The sequence below is a fragment of the Symphodus melops genome, assembly GCF_947650265.1.
Source record: "Symphodus melops genome assembly, chromosome: 15".
Lineage (NCBI taxonomy): Eukaryota > Metazoa > Chordata > Actinopteri > Labriformes > Labridae > Symphodus > Symphodus melops.
In genome coordinates, this window is record NC_136705.1 from 6,650,643 (window position 1) to 6,673,311 (window position 22,669).

The 22,669-nt window shown below is 40.3% G+C and overlaps 1 protein-coding gene across 2 annotated transcripts in view; it reads left to right on the forward strand.

The window, feature by feature from the left end:
* The window catches only part of LOC306836367 (spectrin beta chain, non-erythrocytic 1-like), a 74,321-nt gene that overhangs the window by 29,501 nt on the left and 22,151 nt on the right, over positions 1-22,669 (forward strand). For both annotated transcript variants that reach the window (XM_079363387.1, XM_079363386.1), the window contains exons 3-26: positions 3,416-3,589; positions 5,987-6,078; positions 6,281-6,361; positions 7,483-7,598; positions 7,718-7,830; positions 7,917-8,104; positions 8,458-8,575; positions 10,054-10,212; positions 10,414-10,509; positions 10,882-11,088; positions 11,904-12,057; positions 12,166-12,317; positions 12,596-12,814; positions 13,400-13,480; positions 13,606-13,812; positions 13,932-14,143; positions 15,514-15,651; positions 16,154-16,274; positions 16,711-16,926; positions 17,210-17,629; positions 19,114-19,316; positions 19,977-20,067; positions 20,203-20,349; positions 20,740-21,003. In XM_079363387.1, coding sequence (XP_079219513.1) covers positions 3,416-3,589; positions 5,987-6,078; positions 6,281-6,361; positions 7,483-7,598; positions 7,718-7,830; positions 7,917-8,104; positions 8,458-8,575; positions 10,054-10,212; positions 10,414-10,509; positions 10,882-11,088; positions 11,904-12,057; positions 12,166-12,317; positions 12,596-12,814; positions 13,400-13,480; positions 13,606-13,812; positions 13,932-14,143; positions 15,514-15,651; positions 16,154-16,274; positions 16,711-16,926; positions 17,210-17,629; positions 19,114-19,316; positions 19,977-20,067; positions 20,203-20,349; positions 20,740-21,003 — 3,969 coding nt within the window. The remainder of the gene's footprint in view (positions 1-3,415; positions 3,590-5,986; positions 6,079-6,280; positions 6,362-7,482; positions 7,599-7,717; positions 7,831-7,916; positions 8,105-8,457; positions 8,576-10,053; positions 10,213-10,413; positions 10,510-10,881; positions 11,089-11,903; positions 12,058-12,165; positions 12,318-12,595; positions 12,815-13,399; positions 13,481-13,605; positions 13,813-13,931; positions 14,144-15,513; positions 15,652-16,153; positions 16,275-16,710; positions 16,927-17,209; positions 17,630-19,113; positions 19,317-19,976; positions 20,068-20,202; positions 20,350-20,739; positions 21,004-22,669) is intronic.

Here is a 22,669-nt window from a genome sequence, read left to right on the forward strand (position 1 = left end):
AACCTGGAAAAAAGTTAGTGGTTTGCAAGTAAGCCAAGTTATCAGATAGCAGTACTGCAGCTTGGTTAGCAAAATGAGTATGTTGGCAAGCAGTTTCTCACCTAGTTCATCACAAATAAATTAAATTATATTACATTTTGATTTACTTGTGCCAGAGTATTGATTCAAATTTTGCCTGTTTGAATTTTAAACTCCCTCTCATGAAAATAAATTGAGTCTTTTGAGTCGTTTATCATTTTTAAGATGGTTTATACCTTCATCAATTCTCTGTTGCTTGCTCATGTTGATTGTTAATTCTTTTTTTTTTTTTTGAGAAATTATTGCTATAGACTGCCAGAGAGTTCAGAAAGATTAATCATACTTTCAAATTTTGGCCAGTAAGATGAAGAACATACGGTATATCTACTATTTAAATTGTCATAAACGGCTCTCAATAAAAATGAATGAACTCTGTGGAAATCCTGTCCTGCCACACACAATCAGGCTGTAACTTAAATCCCAGTCACCCTCGGCCGCCTTGTGACTTCCAGGACCACAAGCCACTCTTCCTTTTCGTTTTCTTTTTCTGCGTCTTTCCCCTTTCCATCAGTCTTCTTGGCCTTCTCTGCAGCCTCTGGAGCTCTTCTGTCTGCTGTTTTCCGGCCTTTTGACAACCTGTCAAACACACAGAGATAAAACAGCCACACAGTCGGCCAGGAATTCAATCAAACATTACTCCTTCCCCTGATTATTTTACAGCCTATTTATTATCTTATTTTTACAGTTCCTATGTTTCTTTATCAGTGTATCTCTGGTATTTTTATTCTTATGAAGGTGGAAGAGAGGAGAGGAAACATTAGAATGCAATGGAAAAACAGAAAAGAATAAATGTAAAAATGTAAAAAAAAAAGTAAAGTTATGTAAGAAAGGAGAAAAAGAAAAGTGATAGTGCAGTGGAGAGCAGGATGGATGAAGTGAATAACAGTGGGGGATGTGGGGGGTGAGAGAGTTGTGAAAGGAGTTATTGAGTAACTTTCTGGGGTTACGAGGAGCCAAAACGCCTTCAGAAGCAGCAAAAGAATCTGCGAGCCAGCGGCTGTTATTATGGAATTTAAAGGATGGCGATGGCTAATACACAGACAAAACAATGTTTAACCATCATATTTCAAACAGACTTGTAATACCTTGTTGAAATCTGAGTGCTCGCATTGGCTACACTCTTTGAGTTTTGTACAGAAGCCAAATAATTTTTTCTTGGTTCAAGTCTCCTCTAGAGGTAAACTAGGGGGGGTTAATAAAATATCAACATATTCAACAGGGCTGATACATGTGGCAAGTTGCTCTTGAACAGAACGAGAATCTATTAGATGTTCACACAATACTCACTGTAGTTATTATTATATAGTAAAATCTTGAGGAGTTTTCTGATTTAAAAAAATAAATAAAAAAGGTATAGACACATGGCATTGGCAGCCTCTCCTTTAAGGATTGGTTTATACCACACCACTGACTAACACAAGGGGATAAATGTGGTTTAATTGTAAAATAATCAAAAGAGGAGCTATTGCTAAAAGTGCAGACTAAGTTAAGGTTTCCCCACAAAGGCACAAAATCATGCACAACACGAAGGAGGAAAACCATTCAAATATTCATCCACTACATGATACAGCATAATAATTCATTTCAACATGAGCTAAACACTCAATCTAGTGGTGGAAATTCCCACTCTGGTCCAGACCAACCCTAGTAAAGTGGATTTGAGCCTCCAGCTGACAACAGATCATCCCTGGTTTGAGTCCAGATCCTGAATCACTTGAGTGACTTGCAGCTGGGCTGCATTTATGTATCTGTGTAAGGAAAAGCAAAGCCAGCAGTGTTATTGTTGGACAGCCTCCTGGTTGTAGTTTTGGTGGTCAGTATTGGAAAGAGAACATGTGGTGTGGACGGACTGCAGGATGTAACTTTGCTGCTCTGTCACCTCAGACATTTATTATGTTGCCCTTATTTATTATTACTGCATTGTGTTTTATTTATACACTCATGGTTCAACTCCACCCTGAACAAGTCAGTGTCATCCAAAGGACATTTCCAGCATCAGCATCATATCAAGTCAGTATAAACAGGACGATTAAGATCATGAAAAATCCCCCCTGACTTTGATAATGACGCCTCACCTGAAACAAAAGACAAAGTCCCTAATGAGGTCAGAGGTTAAACTATATTCTTGTATGAATTGTTTGGCCATCTTTAGTACACAAGAATTACTTCAACAAAGGTTTCCCATATTCGTGTTGCTTTCAGTGGGATCGATATGTTCAGTGTATAAAACAATATGAACAGCAGGTTGGATTCCACATTCTTGTTGTTCTACTTCCCGCAAATCCCAAAAAATATCAGCCCTTTTTTGTATTTCTAAAAACTGCAGTGACAAAGTCTTTAGCCTAATGTGTGAAGAAAGTATAATCATTTAAGCGGGGTGCACAGTTCTCATTTTGAGGTATGTTTGTCGTAAGTATTTGTTTTATCTTTAATTGCTTTACTAGCTTGTCACACAGGACATGTTTAGGAATTTGGCATTGTGACAACACAATTCACTTTTCTAATTAAGATATTACAAAAAAAAAAAGGGTTGATGCAGTTTTGAAGTCTAGTGTACTGGCTTGTGTTTTTGTTTTGTTTTGTTTTTCATGCGAATCCTTTCAAGTAGAGTTCATATCTATCTGTTTTCCTGTTTACTCAGAAACACCTTCACATTAAAATGGACATTTGATTTCATTGAGATCTGTTTGACACTCAAAGGATCATCAAATCACAAGAAGTTGGATTAAAGTCAGAAGTTTTCTTTTCTTTCCTCTTAATCGTCTGATGATGACATCGATTCCTCTGGTAACACGTCAAAGTGGTTCACACACCCCTGCACTACTTCATCAGACATGACTAGTCATTCGACTTGTTATAGTTGAGTTGTTTTAGTCCATCAGTTTCTCTAAAGAATCTTAAGGACTGTTTTAACCTCTGGCAGACTTCGTATCATTCTTGTTTTTTGACTGGAAACCCAATAACACTCCCTCTCACATTGTTTTTAACTCTACTATCACATACATATATACATACACATACCTGGTTTGTGGGCATAGTTGTGTTTATTACAAAACATGTACAATGTTGCCGACAGTGTTAAAACATTTGTTCTCTGTAATTGTATTTCCATGTGAATGGGATTTTTTTTTTTTTTATGTAATGTGGGACAGGTTTTTTTTAGCTAACTGAAATGCCTTCTCTCTCCGAAAAAATATATAATCAAAACAAAAGTGTTGGTTTTGAAACCACTCAGCTGTGTTTGCAGTATCTTCATGTTCATTTGGCAGCTTGAAGCGCTTCACGGTTCCTGGTTTTTGAAGGCTGTAAATAAACTGAGATTTCTTTTTTGTTTTAGCCCAAACCCACCAAGGGTCGGATGAGAATCCACTGCTTGGAGAACGTGGACAAGGCTCTGCAGTTTCTCAAGGAGCAGAGGGTCCACCTGGAGAACATGGGCTCCCACGACATCGTAGACGGAAACCACCGCCTCACCCTTGGGCTCATCTGGACCATCATTCTCCGCTTCCAGGTAAGAGAGAGCTGCACCAGTTTGTACCGCAAAATGATCTAAACTTATGCAGTGGCACCTGTGATGAATGGGCCCTTCACTTAACAGGTGAATGGCGGTTGTGTAATTTTGAATTCCCAAATTGAGTTGTATACATGGAGTTGATGTGCTCATTTCTTGGCCCCATTTAGGTCATGATCTGTTTATAGAAATCCATCTGCTGTTATATGGTTGTATCCCAGAAACAAAAAAAACAAACAACACTGTATTATTTCAAATCTGTATATAAACATGGACATAAAAAGCGCAAACAAGAGGACCATACATTGCCATTTACCATTTTGCATCTCGGAAGGTTGTATGCTAATCAAAGACTGCCTTTAGTCTAATGATTATATATAAACATAACATAATACCACCACTGACAATCACAGTGTATTCATGGCTGAGGAGTAGGCTCTCAAGCATGACCCGCCAAAAAGATGCACAAAAATACAAATGCAATCACTGTGATGCACTGAGTTGATGCATTTGACATATTGAGACTAACAAAATGAAAGCCAGCAATCAGTGTAACCGTTATTGAAAATGAACGGGGTTGCGAAACATATCAGAAACACTTTTACTCACTTTTTTGTTTGTTGCATCAAGGAAACCCAATAAAAGGTAAAACTTCATCAACACATAAACGAGAAGAGAATAACATTAATTCAGTGTCAAGGTGTAAATCATCAAATTAAGAGTAAATCTGGATTATTTTTCTTTTTAAAAGTTTCCACCGAGTAGAGCAGATGTTCAATCCTCTATAATCCTCAAAATATGACATCACCAAATCTTTAATAAGGATTTGTCAGGGTATTGACTTTATACTGAAAAGTTTTTTTGACTTATCCAGCTCACTTTTGGAGTGAGACGACCCTTCGCCTCCTCTTTACCTTTAACAATCACTCGGCTCGGCATCAAACACAACTGATATCAACGAGTCAGTGCATATTAAATGACTGATGTTAAACTCAGACCCATTGTGCCAATGTACTGTTTGTGTACAGGGTTTGGTGTGTCACTAGGGTGATGATGTCATCATGAGGGACAGTGAACAGTTGGGGAATGGGTGAAAAGGATTTAGCTTTTATAAACCGTAAGGATTAAAAAAAAAAAAAAAACTCTTTTTAGTGGTTTTAAATCCTGCATTGGAGGAATGAGAGTGAAATGGAGCCAAGTGCAGATTGACAGGCGGACTACATTTTATGTGTGTGTCTGTGTACGTGTGTGAGTGTGCATATGCGTGATACAGTGTTTGCTTTGGCCGCGGTGATGTTACTGATTTGAAGCTCAGATGTGGCTGATGCTTCTGTCAGACTGAAACTGATGGATGCCTATCTATGAAGGTGAGATATTGGAGTGTGTGTGTGTGTGTGTGTGTGTGTGTGTGTGTGTGTGTGTGTGTGTGTGTGTGTGTGTGTGTGTGTGTGTGTGTGTGTGTGTGTGTGTGTGTGTGTGTGTGTGTGTGTGTGTGTGTGTGTGTGTGTGTGTGTGTGTGTGTGTGTGTGTGTGTGTGTGTGTGTGTGTGTGTGTGTGGTGTGTGTGTGTGCGTGTGTCTTTAAGGAAGCAAGAATACATTTAGGCATTAAAGCCTGCTGTACAAAGTGAGATGTTGTTGGGAAGTGTTTATTTTATAATGACTGCAGACACAATTTTGGAAGGTGTGTAACAAAAGAAGTGAAGAGATTTGAGAAAGTCTATGTTATTGGAAAGATGCACAAATTTTGGGGAAATTCTGGAAGTGTTGGAAAAGACAGCGGTGCAGAAATGTGTCTCTGTATGTAGATGCTGGGACTGAGAGTAACAGGGAGTACGTTTTTGCAAGTGTAGGGCTGTGTAGGTTTGGACTCAGACTGGGGTTAATATCAGACATGTAGCTGTTAACCTGCAGACAGGAAACGTATCATGCCAGTGAGAGACCTCACTGTGTCCTGAGTCCATACAGTTTCCTATACACAGAAAGGAAACGTTAACATGTCGGCAAACATTAAATAGTGCTCTGTTCATTATTGATTTTCTTTAAAGAGTTGTGTTTAAGCTTTATTCAAATCTTTGTGAGAATGATAAATGCTGCATTCAAGGCCCCGTGTAAAAATGAAATCCCTATTTTCACAGTCTTTGTTCAGAGATGCCATGATCTCTGATTGAGGAAACATTTCAGCATTCTTCAATTCATTTAAAAAAAGATCTTCAATATCATCTGAACCTTTAGAATCTGATCATTTATCAAGTTGAACAAAAACAGTGAAGATGCGAGCAGATTGCTTTCAATCTGCTAAATCTGAAAATACTATGATTGAGTTTTTTAACAGTTATTGTTTTGAGAAATAATAGCAGACTTATATAAGAGTGTGTGTTTGTGTGTGTGTTATTCAGATCCAGGACATCAGTGTGGAGACGGAGGACAACAAGGAGAAGAAGTCTGCTAAAGATGCTCTGCTGCTCTGGTGTCAGATGAAGTCGGCAGGGTGAGAGACATCGTCATGTTCTTTTAAGATGACGTTTAATTTGTATCTCAGTGATCACTCATTTATAACCTGTCACTCGCCCCTGGTATATATGCACCTAAAACGCCCACCCAGCTATCATTAACAAATACAGGTCAGCGCATAAGGTTTTTATATCTTACAAAGAGAGCCTGACATGCTGTGATTTCCTCTTCCTGTCCAGATATCCAAATGTCAACATCCACAACTTCACCACCAGCTGGAGAGACGGGATGGCCTTCAACGCTCTCATCCACAAACACAGGTAAGAACAAAGGCTATAACCGTGAAAAACACACAGAGGTCGGAAACCATGATGATGATCATCACACAGCATACACGCACACGCGCACACACAAATAAATGTGAATATGTAGACTTTTTTCAGCTGATGTCATTGGAAAGCTCTTGTGATCACATGATTAGAAAAACACTCTCTGCATAGTTGTGGTTAAGACAAATACACAGACACAAGCAACATCCCTCTAATCCTGGTGAAGCTATTTGCTCTGCGCTGCTGCACCACTGCAGACAATCTCCTTTGTAATGACTGCAGAGAGTCTCAGCTGATCGGTCAGCAGACTGTTTCCTCTAAACCACATTCAGGCTTACAGCATTTCTTTATGCAAAACATAAAGAAAACTGTGTTACAGCTTTATAAAGAGCGCACTTTGGAGAGTCATGCAGCAGATACGCAGAAATGTTGTTTTATCTGTGTCCTCACTCACTCTGCTTCTGTTCAACGTGTGGTTTTATGTTCCAAAGAAAAACCATTGGTATGTCCTTTCTGTTCTTACTGCACAGTCTGAACACATGTGAGAAAAACATAAAAGAAGAGTACAGCTGATAGAAGTCATTCCTCCAGATCACTTCTTTTTTAAGGCTGAGTCAAAGATACTTTTTATCACAGAAGTCACAGCTCAGAAACACAAAATTCCAAAATTATTTTGTTCATTACGATTTCAAAATAAAGCAATTTGGCTCCCTCCATTATAAATGTAAAGAGAATTTTAACGGATGGTTCAAGTGTTGTATATCAAGACTCTGAATATTTGGTCTTTACTCTTTTATCTTTTTTTACTACTTTTTCGATCAAATCTTTAATAAAACCTTGAACTTTGAAACCGATATTTGAATACCAGCTGTGTAAAGAAGGCTGTTGAGAAACAACCCCTCACACTCGCCCTTAGTGGACATTTTAATGGAACCAAAAATATAAAAATTGATGAATCAAATTAGTTGAAAAGATTCTTTAAGATTTCAAAAACTCTCCATAGGTCCTGATTCCAGCCTCTCTCAGTCCTAAGTTCATTTTGTAAAGCATGTATGAAAATATCAATTTCAAATAATATTTATTGTTTTTGCATGTATTATTCTTCTCCTCAGACCAGACCTGATTGACTTTGATAAGCTGAAGAAATCAAACGCTCACTACAACCTGCAGAATGCCTTCAACCTGGCCGAGCAACACCTGGGTCTCACCAAGCTGCTGGACCCCGAGGGTAAGGGACACACACACACACACACACACACGCACACACACACACACACACACACACACACACCTAACCTGCTTTTGAATGTACCTACAGTCTGATCTTTGTTTTCTTTATGTGTCCAGACATCAGCGTGGACCACCCTGATGAGAAGTCCATCATCACCTACGTGGTCACCTACTATCACTACTTCTCCAAGATGAAGGCGCTGAAGGTGGAGGGAAAGAGAATCGGAAAGGTAACCACCTCAGATATGTTCTCACCTCTGCAGACTGTGAGACACTACGCTGTCATGTGGTTCAATTCAACATGTGTCATGCGTAGGTTTTGGACAACGCCATCGAGACAGAGAAGATGATCGAGAAGTACGAGTCTCTGGCCTCCGACCTGCTGGAGTGGATCGAACAGACCATCATCATCCTCAACAACAGGAAGTTTGCAAACTCTCTGGTGGGAGTACAGCAGCAGCTTCAGGCCTTCAACACGTACCGCACTGTGGAGAAACCACCAAAGTCAGTGAAAACACATCTCTACACGCACACACTGGAAACAAGACACTGTGTATTTTACGATCATTTTACCAGTACTTCTAACAATTGTTTTACTGACTCAATAAATGGGACATTTTGCATAGATTTTAACTGAAAAATGCCTAAAACTTTAGTTGTGAAACAATAGCATTTGTCTAACATAGACCAACACAGCCACAGACTCAACTGAGTCTGGAAGTCAGCAGCTAAACAAACTGAAGGTTTTTATCATCGAAATGTAACACTACAAAAGAACATGCTGTCTAAAAAATACCAACGTGGAATCGCTGTCCTAATTCAATACCATTTACAAACGCTACTTTTTTTGAGTGCAGGTTCACAGAAAAGGGAAACCTGGAGGTTCTTCTGTTCACCATCCAGAGTAAGATGAGAGCAAACAACCAGAAGGTGTACACACCCCGAGAGGGAAAGCTCATCTCTGACATCAACAAGGTAACCACACCTGTGATTTCTTATCATTTAGTATGTCTCATAAATCCTGTGTATCTGGCCTGCTGTAGACTTAGACTGAACTTTATTGATCCTTTTGGGATGACTCCCTCAAGGAAATTTAGGTTCCAGCAGCATATACAATAAAATGTAGCAGGTAACAAAAAAAGTAACAATATAAAGAATAAGATAGAATAAATAATAGAACAAAAATATACAAAAAATATGCATGGAGGAAGCAAAATAAAAAAATAAAATAAAATAAAATAAAATAAAAAATATATATATATATATACAAAAAAGGCTATAGACAATGATTATTATTGCGATTATTGTTGAGATTTGTGGCGGGGTTCTCTTATTAAACACCCAAAAAAACTGGTTGAAAAACACACAGGCGTAGTCGAAGACTATGATTGGTGGATTTATTTTTCACCGGCCTCCACAAGTGCACAATATTTACAAAAATGTGAAAAATCCAAAACAAAAAAATAGAAAAAAAATATTTACAAAAAATATTTACAGAATAAAACTCCAACATGAGTAGTACGCAAACAAACTTTTTTTTCCTCTAGCTGTTACCTCCTCTGTAACTTGCCTTCCCACTCAGAAGGTCTCAAAACAGCCTTCCTTTTAAAGAAAAAGCCCCTCCCACCAGGCATTATGATTTGCATAATTTCTAAAACCGTGACATTTCTAATAAATTAATGGAGTTTCCACATATAACTCCCTGTGCCTCACCACTAACTTACCCTTTTATTTTACCTGAACCTTTTAATCCCCAGACAGCCACATTTCTGTCAATATATTTAAAACAAGCAAACAAGCAATCAATAATGTCACGTGATTGTGATTCGGCGCCACGTCCGCCTATTTACCTGGCGGAAATGTACCGCCTCTGTTTGGATCAGAACGGGACGCCACGGCGCGTGCATCCAATGCCCTGAATGGTGAGTGTGATGAAAGTTGATATAAATGTATGACACCCATGGGCGCGCTATGGAACGGGAAGGGAAAGGAGGAAGATGATATGTGCGTGATAAGGAGCATTGGCAGAGGGGAAAGTTTGGTGCGCGTGTGTGTGTCAGTGTCCGTGTCAGCGTGTGTGTTGGTGTGTGCGTCTGCACTCAGTGATGGAGCCGCTCCATCACAAGATTATAGGATTATATTACATTACTTGTAAGAATACATATGGAGAATAAAGACAAAAATGTTGGACTTTGCAAAAACTTAAAAGGAAATAAGATATAATTTAGCATTTAAACACTCAAATATCTTAAAAGGTCATCTGAAAAAGAAAGACATTTTAAGGACATAAAGAGCTTAAAATGCAACATTAATTTTGTCACATTACATCCAACAAAATAAAACAAAAACCTATCAGTGTTCAGTGGTTGGTACCTCAGTTTTTGTCTCTTACGTTTAAGTCTTCTTATTCACGGCCCTTTGACTGATGTCTTTTGTCCATGTGTCTGTTTTAGGCATGGGAGCGCCTCGAGAAGGCAGAGCACGAGCGGGAGCTGGCTCTGAGGACGGAGCTGATTCGTCAGGAGAAACTGGAGCAGCTCGCCCGACGCTTCGACCGCAAAGCCGCCATGAGGGAGACCTGGTTGAGTGAAAACCAGCGGCTCGTCTCTCAGGTGACACACACCCCTCTTTATTTGAACATAAAGTTTTAGCACTGTAAGGGTACGAACACACACTTCTTTAGATCATGTGAAAATAAAGAATGTCTTTTTTTTCTTTTCTCTTCTAACTCTCTTTTTCTATTTTCCTTGTTTTCCCCCACTTATCTCCTGCCCTCCATACTCTCCTTGTTTCCTCTCCTTGTTCTACCACAGGATAACTTTGGATTTGACCTGCAGGCTGTAGAAGCAGCCACGAAGAAACATGAAGCCATAGAGACAGACATTACAGCTTATGAGGAGCGAGTTCAGGTCGGTTCCTTCCCCGGATCCTCATTTGTAACATTGATTTCTCTCAGATTGTTAGCTGGAGATTAGGTGTAGAATTAGCCTGAAATAAGCTCGTATCAGGTAGAATGAAGCCTTTGATCACACATGAGCATCGATTAGGTCCAAACATTGATCAGACTTATAGAAACGTCAATGGTACAGGTTGAATTTCTGACCACAAGCTTTTAAATCCCATTGGAGGAGTTTCTAAGGTGTTAAAAGTTTTTTTTTTTTTTTTTATTTCAAAATTTGTAGTTTGATAGAAAAATCTCAATGTTGTAAATAGTGTACTTACCTAAAACAAGGCCCAGTTTATCTTGTGTTGACCAGTCATCCCTCTCTCCTTTTTTGCAGGCGGTAGTTGCCGTGGCGAAGGAGCTGGAGGCGGAGAGTTACCATGACATCAAACGCATCACGGCCAGGAAGGACAACGTGATCCGTCTGTGGGAGTACCTGCTGGAGCTGTTGAAGGCCCGCAGGATGAGACTGGAGATGAACCTCGGCCTGCAGAGAGTCTTCCAGGAGATGCTCTACATCATGGACTGGATGGACGAGATGAAGGTACAGAGATGTGGGCGGGGCAAATCAGTGTGGGAGGGCTTAACCTGTTTGTCTGTGTCGCCAAATGAGGGACATTTTTCATTTTTGTGAGAATTTTTCATTTTTCATTCCCTGCATTCCCTATCATCTTTTTTAATTCTAAAGAAACTTTTTGGGACTTTGATTGTGGTAGTAAAAACAAGTTTTTACTCATTAAATAGTATACGTACGAAGTCTGAAACACTTTTTTTCTTTTTACTTTTTTTTATAATTACTTCTTAATTTGGCTTCGTGTCATCACTGTCTTTGCTCTCTCTTGATAAAAGTGATAATATTTGGACAAGAGAGAGAAGACAGTGAGCAGGTGCATTCTTATCAGTCTACAATATTACTGCCTTGTCAGCAAAGTATTCAATGTAATCAAAACTGTAATTGGAGTACTTTTCAGGTATTTTTTAAGGCTATCTTAAGTAATCATAAAAAGCAAACTGCCCAGGCTGTCTATAAGTTAAACTGAGCTGTGAACAAGATATTTACAGGTTATTGTGGTCGTGACTTTACGGTCTCAGGTGGTCCCTCTCAGCTGATCGTTTGTTTTGCTGTGAATAGAAGTATTATATAGAGAATAAACATCATGCTGTATTGAAGAAGCCTTTAAACTGAGTGCATAAACTCATTAGCAAAAGGTTGACTAAGGAAACAAATCAAGTGAGAAGTCTTTTTACATGTAAGAAAGTATGATGTAGCACCAAAGAAAGTTAGCACACTAGTGTGCTAACTTATTGGCTGTAAAGTCCTTGTCATAACTTGCTGTTTCGACCTCTGTCCCTCTGCAGATGCTGCTGCTCTCTCAGGATTATGGGAAACACTTGCTGGGTGTGGAGGACCTTCTGCAGAAACACGCTCTGGTGGAGGCCGACATCAGCATCCAGGCCGACCGGGTCCAAACCGTCAACAACAACGCTCAGAAGTTTGCCGATGAGATGGAAGGTGAGAGAGACTGACTGAGTTCTTTACATCTCCCTTTGTACCCTTCTATAATGTGTTCATTCAGAGAGGAACAAAGAGCATGTCAATAGTGATTCTTTCCTCCTGCAGGGTATAAGCCCTGTGATCCTCAGATCATCAGGGATCGTGTCGCTCACATGGAGTTCTGCTACCAGGAGCTGAGTCAGCTGGCAGCTGAGCGGCGAGCTCGTCTGGAGGAGTCCCGTCGTCTGTGGAAGTTCTTCTGGGAGATGGCTGAAGAGGTTTTTACCCATGCTTTATTAAAGATTTATAGGAGTTTATTGGCAGTTGAATAAAAAATGTCAGTCTCAGTTTGTTCATTGTTCTCTCTTTCTGGCTGTCAGGCTCTGCTTGTTATAACTGCCTCACTCTGCACAGCATTTTATTACCAAATGCCGTGCTGTTACCACAATCCTTTAACCGTTCTGGAGCCACAGCACAGTCGGCTTTAACAGAATAAAAACATGAGTTTGGCCTGATGTGATGTAACTGAGGCCTGGATGTGTCTGTGGTTTTGTAGGAGGGCTGGATCAGGGAGAAGGAGCAGATTCTTTCTCTCGAGGATTGTGGGAAGGATCTGACGGGAGCATTGCGCCTGCTGAGTCAGCACAAAGCCTTCGAAGACGAGATGAGTGGGCGAGCCGCCCATCTGCAGCAGACCATCAAACAGGGCGAGGAGCTGGTGGCCAACAACCACTTTGGAGCTGACAAGATCAAAGAACGCATCCAGGACATCCAGGTAGACTGAGGGTGTCTGAAGAAACTTAAAAATCTGCCTTTAATCTTCAAGTTAGAACACTTTCAAACAAGTCACAATGTCAAATTCTCAAGGACGGTTGTGCAAAATCAAGTTCTTGCATAATAAATGGAGAGCTGGAGCTGACATCAGAAAATCTTCCCTTTTATGGTTTGGAGATGAAACAGTTTCTGAACACATTCAAAGTTTCATGTTCTTACTGCAGTGCAACCTTTTCATTTCAAGAACAAGACATTGATTTATTTTTCGGGGGAAATGTAGCGTGTAATTTCTATCTGGTAACATTTATGAGTACAATCGTACTGCTTCATCATCCTAAATGAGCTTAAATTAGATCAAAACTGCTCTTATACTCAAAACCTGCATGTTGGCACATCAGCGTTTCCATAATCTCTGCTCTAAAAAATCTGTGTGATGCAGAGTAAGTATGTAATAAATCGATGAAATTATCTCCAATCATCCAATGATTGATGTTGCCGTTGCAACATATTATGCCATTGCATAATAATTGCATAATTTCCTAACACCTTTCCTCCTTCCCTTGCTCCTCTTCTCTCTGTGCTGCAGGAGCAGTGGGCGGCTCTGGAACGTCTGTCTGCTGTACGTAAAGCTCATCTGCAGGAAGCCTGCAACCAGCACCAGTTCCAGGTAAAAAAAAAAACCCATTCCAATTTCTTTAGTACAGTCCCTCCTTGTGATCTTCGTGCCTCAAGGTTATGACTTTTTTTCCAAAAATATTTCGATAATGATAAGACACCATCTCCACCCTGCAGGCTGATGCTGACGACATCGACACGTGGATGCTGGACGTGCTGCGGATCGTTTCCAGCGTGGACGTGGGTCATGACGAGTTCTCCACTCAAGCTCTCGTGAAGAAACACAAGGATGTGGCTGAGGAGATCAACAGCTACCGACCGGTCATTGACGCTTTGCACGAACAGTCCCGCACGCTGCAGCCAGAGAAGGCCAACTCTGAGGAGGTGAAAATCTGACTGACAAAGTTAAACACGCAACAGACCCCACCATCATTGGTGTAAGTTCACCTGCAGTCACTGATTCCATGTGGTGTGTGTCGCTGGTGTGCTCGGTGTCTTCGCAGGTCCAGAACAGGCTGGCGGGCATTGAGGAGCGTTACAAAGAGGTGGTGGAGCTGACGAGGCTCAGGAAGCAGGCGCTGCAGGATGCTCTGGCTCTCTACAAGATGCTGAGTGAAGCAAACGCCTGCGAGGTGTGGATCGATGAAAAGGAGCAGTGGCTCAACAGCATGGAGATCCCTGAGAAACTGGAGGATCTGGAGGTGGTCCAGCACCGGTGAGGAAACAACCAATGTTGTTATAATCAGAATAATTGTCATTTAAAATGTCAAAGTACTCCGAAGATGAAATGATGACAAATAAAGTTGCATGCACAAAATATAAAAATAGTTCAGAGGCTGGGAAAATGCAAGGTAGTAGAAAGCACCAAGGCATCAATTTAGTGGCTGAGACAACTGTCAATCAAGCAAATATCCCAAAAACAATAACTTAATCCAATAAAATGGGAAATAGCCTTTGCCTGTTGATTTACTTCGCTCACTGCTGCCTATATAAACATGTGAACTCTGGCTCCCTGTGACATTACTGGTTGCTGTGGTTGCAGGTGAAACAAGGCTCAAGACATCAAGAGAGAAAAAACTGCTCTCCCACCTTGACATCAGTTATGAAATAATAGAACTACAAACATGATGACGTGGTCATAAGGATTACGCAAATGTGTTTGTTAGCTTGTAAATAGAATTGTGCAGGTCACACAGATTACCTTCTTATTTAAAGCATAGTGTTAATTTAATGTCAGAAAGTAGGCAAATTCCTCATCTCCATAATTTCTTAAAAGTCCTTTTTTGTTCATCCAATCAGCAGCCTTCAAACCTTTTCTCAAATCAGTAAACCATCACGAATGACAATGAGCTTGTTTGTGAGTTAACCAAGTCTCAACATAGACACTTGTTGTTTCTTTTGATTGATTTATGTCATTGATTAAGCATGACTTGTAAGCAAAGCAGTTATTTATTGAACTATGAACGACAATTCATTTTAAGCCCAATGGTTGATGCACAAACATGAGAAGGAATATGAATCACCAATCTGTTGATTTTACAGTGAAACGTATAAAAAGAAGCAGGTTGTTGTTTTGTAGCTGAAAGGATTCAGTCAGACTGTGGGAACCAGAGCAGTAAACTGTTGTTTACACCGCACTCCAGGTTCCCATACTGTTTAAGAGGGGTGTGTGTATTGTTGATGGCAAAGCGAGGATTATTTCCCAGACACTGGTTTTTTGCGTGCGTGCGCGTGTGTGTGTATCTGAACATGAACTGACATCATTCAGTTGGTAACATTAATTTCCTGTCAGAAGCTTTATTGAACATGTTGACTGTCATCTGTTAGAGCATATTTTTTAATAGCGAGGCTTTTATCTGTCTCATACTTTTTTCTTCTGTGCTCTGCAAGTCATTCTATGTGCATTTATGAAACAATATGAATACAAATTGGTGAACTTGCATCATACATAGCACTTTAGTTGTTTAAGTAAAGACTGTTTGTATAAGATTGAGGTCTGGAAAAGAAGTGCTGTTGATGTAACTTTTTTCTTGATGAGGACACAGATTTCAATCTTTAATCTTTGAATGCTCCGTCTCTTTCCAGGTTCGAGAGTTTGGAGCCGGAGATGAACAACCAGGCGTCAAGAGTTGCAGTGGTCAACCAGATTGCTAGGCAACTGATCCACAGTGAACATCCCAGCGAGAAGGAGATCAAAGCTCAGCAGGACAAACTCAACACCAGGTAATCTGACAAGGAATAAAACATTTGAAGTACACTGGGATTACTACCACGTCTTGGAGACTGTTTTTCGCCATCAAATTCAGATTATACCGGTGGATACTTCAGTATTAAACGTTTCATACTTCATTCAAATTTAGAGAAATGGGGAACAAAACTTTGAGGGATTAGAAGTGCATTGAACCAAGATTTAAAGGATCATGAATTACAGTACAATTACCAGATTATCAGATAATAGTTGTGCTTAGAGTAAAGCTGTGCAAAAGGGATTAAGGAATTTAAATAAATATAGCCTTTATAATAATAAGTCATAAAAGAAACGTATTTAACTCAGTGAGTTTTTAATAAACTAAACGGGTAAATACTGTGTGATTGAGCGGTTTAACAAGATCAAAACTGAGTCCTGTAAATAATCAGAAAATGATTGAGCTGGTAACTGACCTGGTAAGTACTTGATTTAAATTCAGAATCAGTTTGTCCTTACTGACTCTGTCTGTCTTTACAGGTGGAGTCAGTTTAGAGATCTGGTGGACCAGAAGAAAGACAGTCTCAGCTCAGCTTTGGGTGTCCAGAATTATCATCTGGAGAGCAACGAGACCAAGTCCTGGATCAAAGAGAAGACCAAGGTAATGTCCAGATCTGAACTCACAGACACATAATGAAACACAATGATGATTGATTTAAACGTGGTTAGAAATCTGAGACAATACATTTTCCTTTTCCTTTTTACTGAAAAACTTGCAGTCATCAGTCATCATGTTTAAGATTTTTGTTCAGTGTCAAAGTAATTGAGTGATATTTGTGTTTATCAATGTGTTCACTGCAAATAGAACGGGCTAATAGCTAATTCAGCTACATCTTTTGTGGCACCAGGTGAAAGTACCATTTTTTCAAAACGTAAATACATCAAGGCTAAAACATGTTTAAATAGCTTACTCGCTGGCTGGTGGAAACATTGTCCACACACTTAATAAATAAAACCAACAACATCTTTTGAAATTGCAAAGACTAAAAAAGAAAGTGGTGCTAGCGTAGCTTGGGCTAAACTCTGGTCGCTTTCAGGTGATCGAGTCGACCCAGGAGCTGGGGAACGACCTGGCCGGAGTTATGGCACTGCAGAGGAAGTTAACTGGGATGGAGCGAGACTTGGCAGCCATCGAAGACAAGCTAGGAGACTTGGGAAAAGAGGCAGACCGCTTGGCCACCGAACACCCAGAGCAGTCTGAGGCGATCAAGGGACGACTGGCTGAGATCACTGGCGTGTGGGACGAGATGAAGGTAGGACAATATTTGTGACAGGAACCTATCCTTAATGTTTTTCCAAGTTTAAGATTTCTCTCCTTTTTTCCACTTTACATAAATACATAAGACATATTTATTTGTCTGTTTATAGAGTTGTAATGTGATGAAGAAAGTTCAGTTACCATCATGGAGCTAAAGATTTACAATAACCAGGTTAAACTTCCCAGAATTTCTGAGTTCGAAGCAGAAAATGTAAAAGAGAACCATGAACTCCACTCTTGTTTGATACATCCCCCTCTGTATTCTTTTCTGTCTTCAGGACACCATGAAGAACAGGGAGGAGTCACTGGGTGAGGCCAGCAAGCTGCAGCAGTTCCTGCGTGAACTGGACGACTTCCAGTCGTGGCTATCTCGGACTCAGACCGCCATTGCCTCAGAGGACATGCCCAACACTCTGGCGGAGGCGGAGAAGCTGCTGGCCCAGCACGAGGGCATCAAGAACGAGATCCGCAACTATGAGGAGGATTATCAGAAGATGCGAGACATGGGCGAGATGGTGACTCAGGGCCAGACAGATGCGCAGTACATGTTCCTGCGGCAGCGGCTGCAGGCTCTCGACACCGGCTGGAACGAGCTGCACAAGATGTGGGAGAACCGTCAGAACCTGCTGTCCCAGTCCCACGCCTACCAGCTCTTCCTCAGGGACACAAAGCAGTCTGAGGCCTTCCTCAACAACCAGGTACGCTGATGATGTCACTATTAGCTTTGGGCTTTAGCCTGGGCTGTAGTGCTACTTTTCTCGTACTTGTTTCTGAGGTGTCACCTATTGTGTCACTCTATTCTGGAGTACATTGAGCCCCTCAGGCAGTTTTGCAGAAACTTGCAGACTTACAAATCCTTTAGTGTTTGGAAACTACAGTGATCAGGGTTAGGACCTGATCTAGGGAAAAAAAGCGTTTTACAGATTGCATCCTTCGTCATTGTTCTCACCCTTTCATAGGATATAAAAAATGTATCAAACATACATTTTAATTTCTTCTTTATTCAGAATAACCCCAAGTGTGTCCTAATTTGACCTTTTCCCCAGTAGTTAAGGAAACATGTTAAATCTATATGAGAGTCAGTCAGGGGTGTTTTGCCAGGTACATTTACACATTCAGTGAATTTGTTGTATTGGTGCTAAACGATCAACAAAGGAAAGAAAGCAGAACTTAAATAACAAAGTATTAGAAGCAATAATAATGATGAAGCTCTTTTATTCTTATACAGTGTAAGTAAGGATTTGTCTCTGTGTTGTCCTTTTTTAAATCCTGCATTAAGTCTCTGTCAGTTATTCATATAAAAGGGAAAAGAGGTGAGCAACAACCTCCGCAGCATGAAACAAAAAAACCTAATATGCCCTTTATTGAGGCTGAAATCTATTTCTATCAACAATGTAGTTCATTTATTATAGACCAAAATAAAGTAGATTTAATGAGGCATCAAGAGTTTAAGGACAGTGGTACATTTAAGAGTGGAGAGGACGGTCAATTGAGATTTCATGCTTTTTTGTCATATGGTTTGACCACAGAGTGAACTGTTCTCCAAGTGTGTTTGCACACACACACACACACACACACACACACACACACACACACACACACACACACACACACACACACACACACACACACACACACACACACACACACACACACACACACACACACACACAGTCACTGTGATCAGAAGATAAATCTCTCACTGGGCGTTTGTCCAGACTAGTATCATGTGGGTTCTGCTGAATCCTTTATACACGTACTATATCTGTGAGAGACTGACCAGGGTGTGTACGCCACCTCTCACCCAGTGCATGCTGGGAAATGCTCTAAGATAACCCTACCTCCAGTAACCCTGCGTAATTCCAATGAATATTAAGACATTAAAACAACCAGGACTGGTTCCATGTGTTTTGATGACTAGGATAGAGACTGCCCTCAAGTGGTAGAAGTCTGTCATTACAATAACTATTTGAGACTGTTGAGATATTTTTCTGTACGTTTTTAAGTAATAATATCAGATTAGATTATGAAATAACTTTTTGTTTTCATCTCAAATCACACTCTGTTTCATTAGAATGATCTTTTCTTTGACTCAAACATTGTTAATACTCAGTAACAACTCTTGTGTGTGTGTGTGTCTGTGTCTGTGTGTGTGTGTGTCTGTGTTTTGTTTGTCTGTCAGGAGTACGTCCTCGCTCACACTGAGATGCCCACCACTCTGGAGGGGGCCGAGGCCGCCATCAAGAAGCAGGAGGACTTCATGACCACCATGGACGCAAACGAGGAGAAGATCAGTGGCGTGGTCGATGCTGGCCGGCGCCTGGTAACCGACGGCAACATCAACGCTGAGCGCATTCAGGAGAAGGTGGACTCAATCGACCAGAGGTGACCTAAGATACTGACAATTTATCTGGGAATTCTGATGAATTTGTTTTAAGCTATTTGTTCCCTAGTGAGAGTCAGAGAGCTTTAGATAATCCTTTATCTGTTTTTTCATCGATTAAGGAGTTTCCATTGAAATCTAAACATCTGCTCATTTTTATACATTTAAAGTGGCAATCGTTTTTCTTATGTCCTTTTAGAAAGAGTTAGAGTTTAAAGGTGTTACAACATTTGTGTATTAAAAATCACAGAGGATTCACAGTGAGAATGAATTCTGTTTCCAGTTATTCATGGGATATTTCAAAGATAATTTCAGTTCGAGGGCAGCAGCCTTTAATGACCGTAGAGCAGACTGGAGTCCCTTGAGGAAAACTAAATCCTTTACAGTCATTGATTCTTTTGAAGTCATTATGATTTGTTTGTATGAGTAAATTAGAAACAGTATAACCTAAGTGTTAGGCAATAATAACACCGTCCGAAAATAATTACCATCTGGGCCACACACTTCCATCCTTCCAGCACCAAAATATCTGCTTAGTAACTCAGGTGTTAAAAACAAATCAAATTTGTTCTGGAATTAAAGAATTGTTAATACCATCTGTGTCTCTTCCTAAGATTATGTCAAGATTCTTACTGAAGAAAATGTTGATGTTTGTTTTTCAGACACAAGAAGAACCGAGCAGCTGCCAGTGACCTGCTGGCGAGGCTGAAAGACAACAGGGATCTGCAGAAATTCCTGCAGGACTGTCAGGAGGTAAAACACATATTCGATGTTTTAAAAAGAAATGATTCAGAACACCTGCAGGGACTTATTATGAAGTCTTCAGTGTAGCCTTTAATAATGTTTCTGGTTCTTTGTTATGCTAATGTAATGTTTGCGTGTCCTCAGCTGTCCCTGTGGATCAATGAGAAGATGCTGACGGCTCAGGATATGTCGTACGATGAGGCCAGGAACCTTCACAGCAAGTGGCTCAAACACCAGGCCTTCATGGCTGAGCTGCAGTCCAACAAGGAGTGGCTCGACAAGATCGATAAGGTGGGTGTCAAAGAGTGGACGAAAACAAATCAAGAGCAGCAGTATGGTCTTCCAAGATTTGAGTTTATACAATGTAATTTTGCTGCATGTGTTCATAAACTCACATTTGGATTGGATTATTTGCAATTTGATTTCAATTTTTCAATTAAGCGACCCACATTTTGAACAGTTATTACACGGTTATCACGGACACAGCTTCATTATGGCTGCACTATCATCTAAAATGTATCAATTAAATCATTAACCAACAATTTATGCAGATTTATTTCCTTATATGACTTAAGATATTTGATCATTTTTGGAAACTTTTGTTTCAAAATTCCCTAAATTGATGAGGCAGACCTGATGTTGTCTTGATACAAATGCTGAGATTTAAAATCTGTTCCTCAGGATGGGAAGGCACTGATGGCAGAGAAGCCAGAGACAGAGGCTATGGTTAATGAGAAGCTGGCCTCACTGAAGACAATGTGGCAGGACCTCGAGTCCACCACCCAGACCAAAGCCAAGTGTCTGTTTGATGCCAACAAGGCCGAGCTGTTCACCCAGAGCTGCGCTGACCTCGACAAGTGGCTTGCCAGCCTGGAGGGACAGCTGCAGTCCGACGATTACGGCAAAGACCTCACCTCTGTCAACATTTTGCTCAAGAAACAACAGGTGAGGAGCCATGCACATCAAACTTACCAAACCTATTTTATCTGGACAGGAGCTGTTAACACTGAGTGTCTGTTTCAGAGGCTGAAGTTCATATGATCTTCGTCTCAATGTGAAAGTGAGCTCTTTTAGACTCTCCCCGTTTCCTGAACTTCCTGTAAAGCTTTTCAGTATGAAGGCTCAGTTCTCTTCTACTAGTGCTCATTGTTGAGCTGATGGGGGGGGCGAATAAACAGAATTTAGCCATTCAGTTTGTTCTTCCTTAATCTCCGAACATATATTGCAGAGTCTATAGCCTTTGTTGAACCAGGATGATTACTGATCCCAAGACTAGAATTGCTTAATCGCTCTTTTCTTGGTCACTGTACAAACATCTTTAAGTCTGTCAACTCAGCAAGTGGGAACTTCAATTTTCCCAGTCCCACACACATTTTTCAGATTGTTCTGACACTACCTGAAACCAGTGTGAGATTTTTCCAGGATGAACTCAAATAACAACATCGTTCAACTATGTGAGAAAAAAACATTTGAGAGACAGTATGAACCTCCAACAAAACATGACTTTATGATAGATAGTAAAGAAGTTGTGTTGGTTGAAACAAATGCTGCGAGCAGTAAGCCCTTTCCATTTCAAACATATAAAAATAAGACAGTGAGACAGTCATGAAACAGATCTATTTTTCTGACCACTGTTCATTCAGAGGGCACTAAGACAAAAGCAAACAAGCTTCAGATATCGTACAATTATTCTGAGGTGTTATTTACAGACCAAGCTGGGATTCTAAACTGAAAGGCCAATGGGAAATGATGTATTTATTCTTTTGATCCAAAGCTCTTGAATTCCTGAAGGGAACCTCTTCAGTATTTATTTTTATTTTTAGAAAGTGTCGTCTATCAATCCTTTATGTAATCACCCACTTGTACACACACACAAACCCATAATCTCATATCCAAAAGTCTCATCCCTGCTCACACACTTCACTCACAGAGCAGTTATGCAATCTTTCATTTGATGTGTTACGGGGCAGCACTGAGACTTAAGTGTGGGTATGTGTGTGTTTATGTGTGTGTGTGTGTGTGTGTGTGTAGCAGTAACTGAGCCGTCTGAAGGATGATTTTGGTATTTTCAGTCTATCGGAGCTGCTTTATTTCTCATCATCTGTTTTCCCTCCAGATCTTTGCTGTAATTTTCTCAGAGTGTGCATGTGTGCGTCTGTGAAGGAGGGAAAGAGTGAGTGCTGAAGTGTTGGAGTGAGATCGTTAGCAGAGCGTGTGATCTGTTACGCAGAGCGAGAGGATAGAAACAGCCTCTCTCTTCCTCCTCCTCCTCATCTTCCTCGCTGCTCTCGTTTTAAACCAGACTCTACCTGTATTTTTGTTTTTCTACTCTCCTGTGAGGCTGTTGCACACTGTTATTAAACCATCTGGCTGCGGGAGAGGATCCTTACTTTGTTATTTATTTTTTGGTCTCTTTAATGTTTCATATCAGAGAATTCTTTAGAAGATTTTTGGGTCACTCTCTGGAGCGTCACAGATTTTTCCTGGAGATGATGAGGAAAAAGCCGTTGAGGGTTTTTTGTCCTTATTTGTATTTTCATAAGGACCAAACGTGTGACTTTCTTGATGTAGTTGAGTTAATTTAAGCTTTTTGACTGGAGATTTTCTCTCC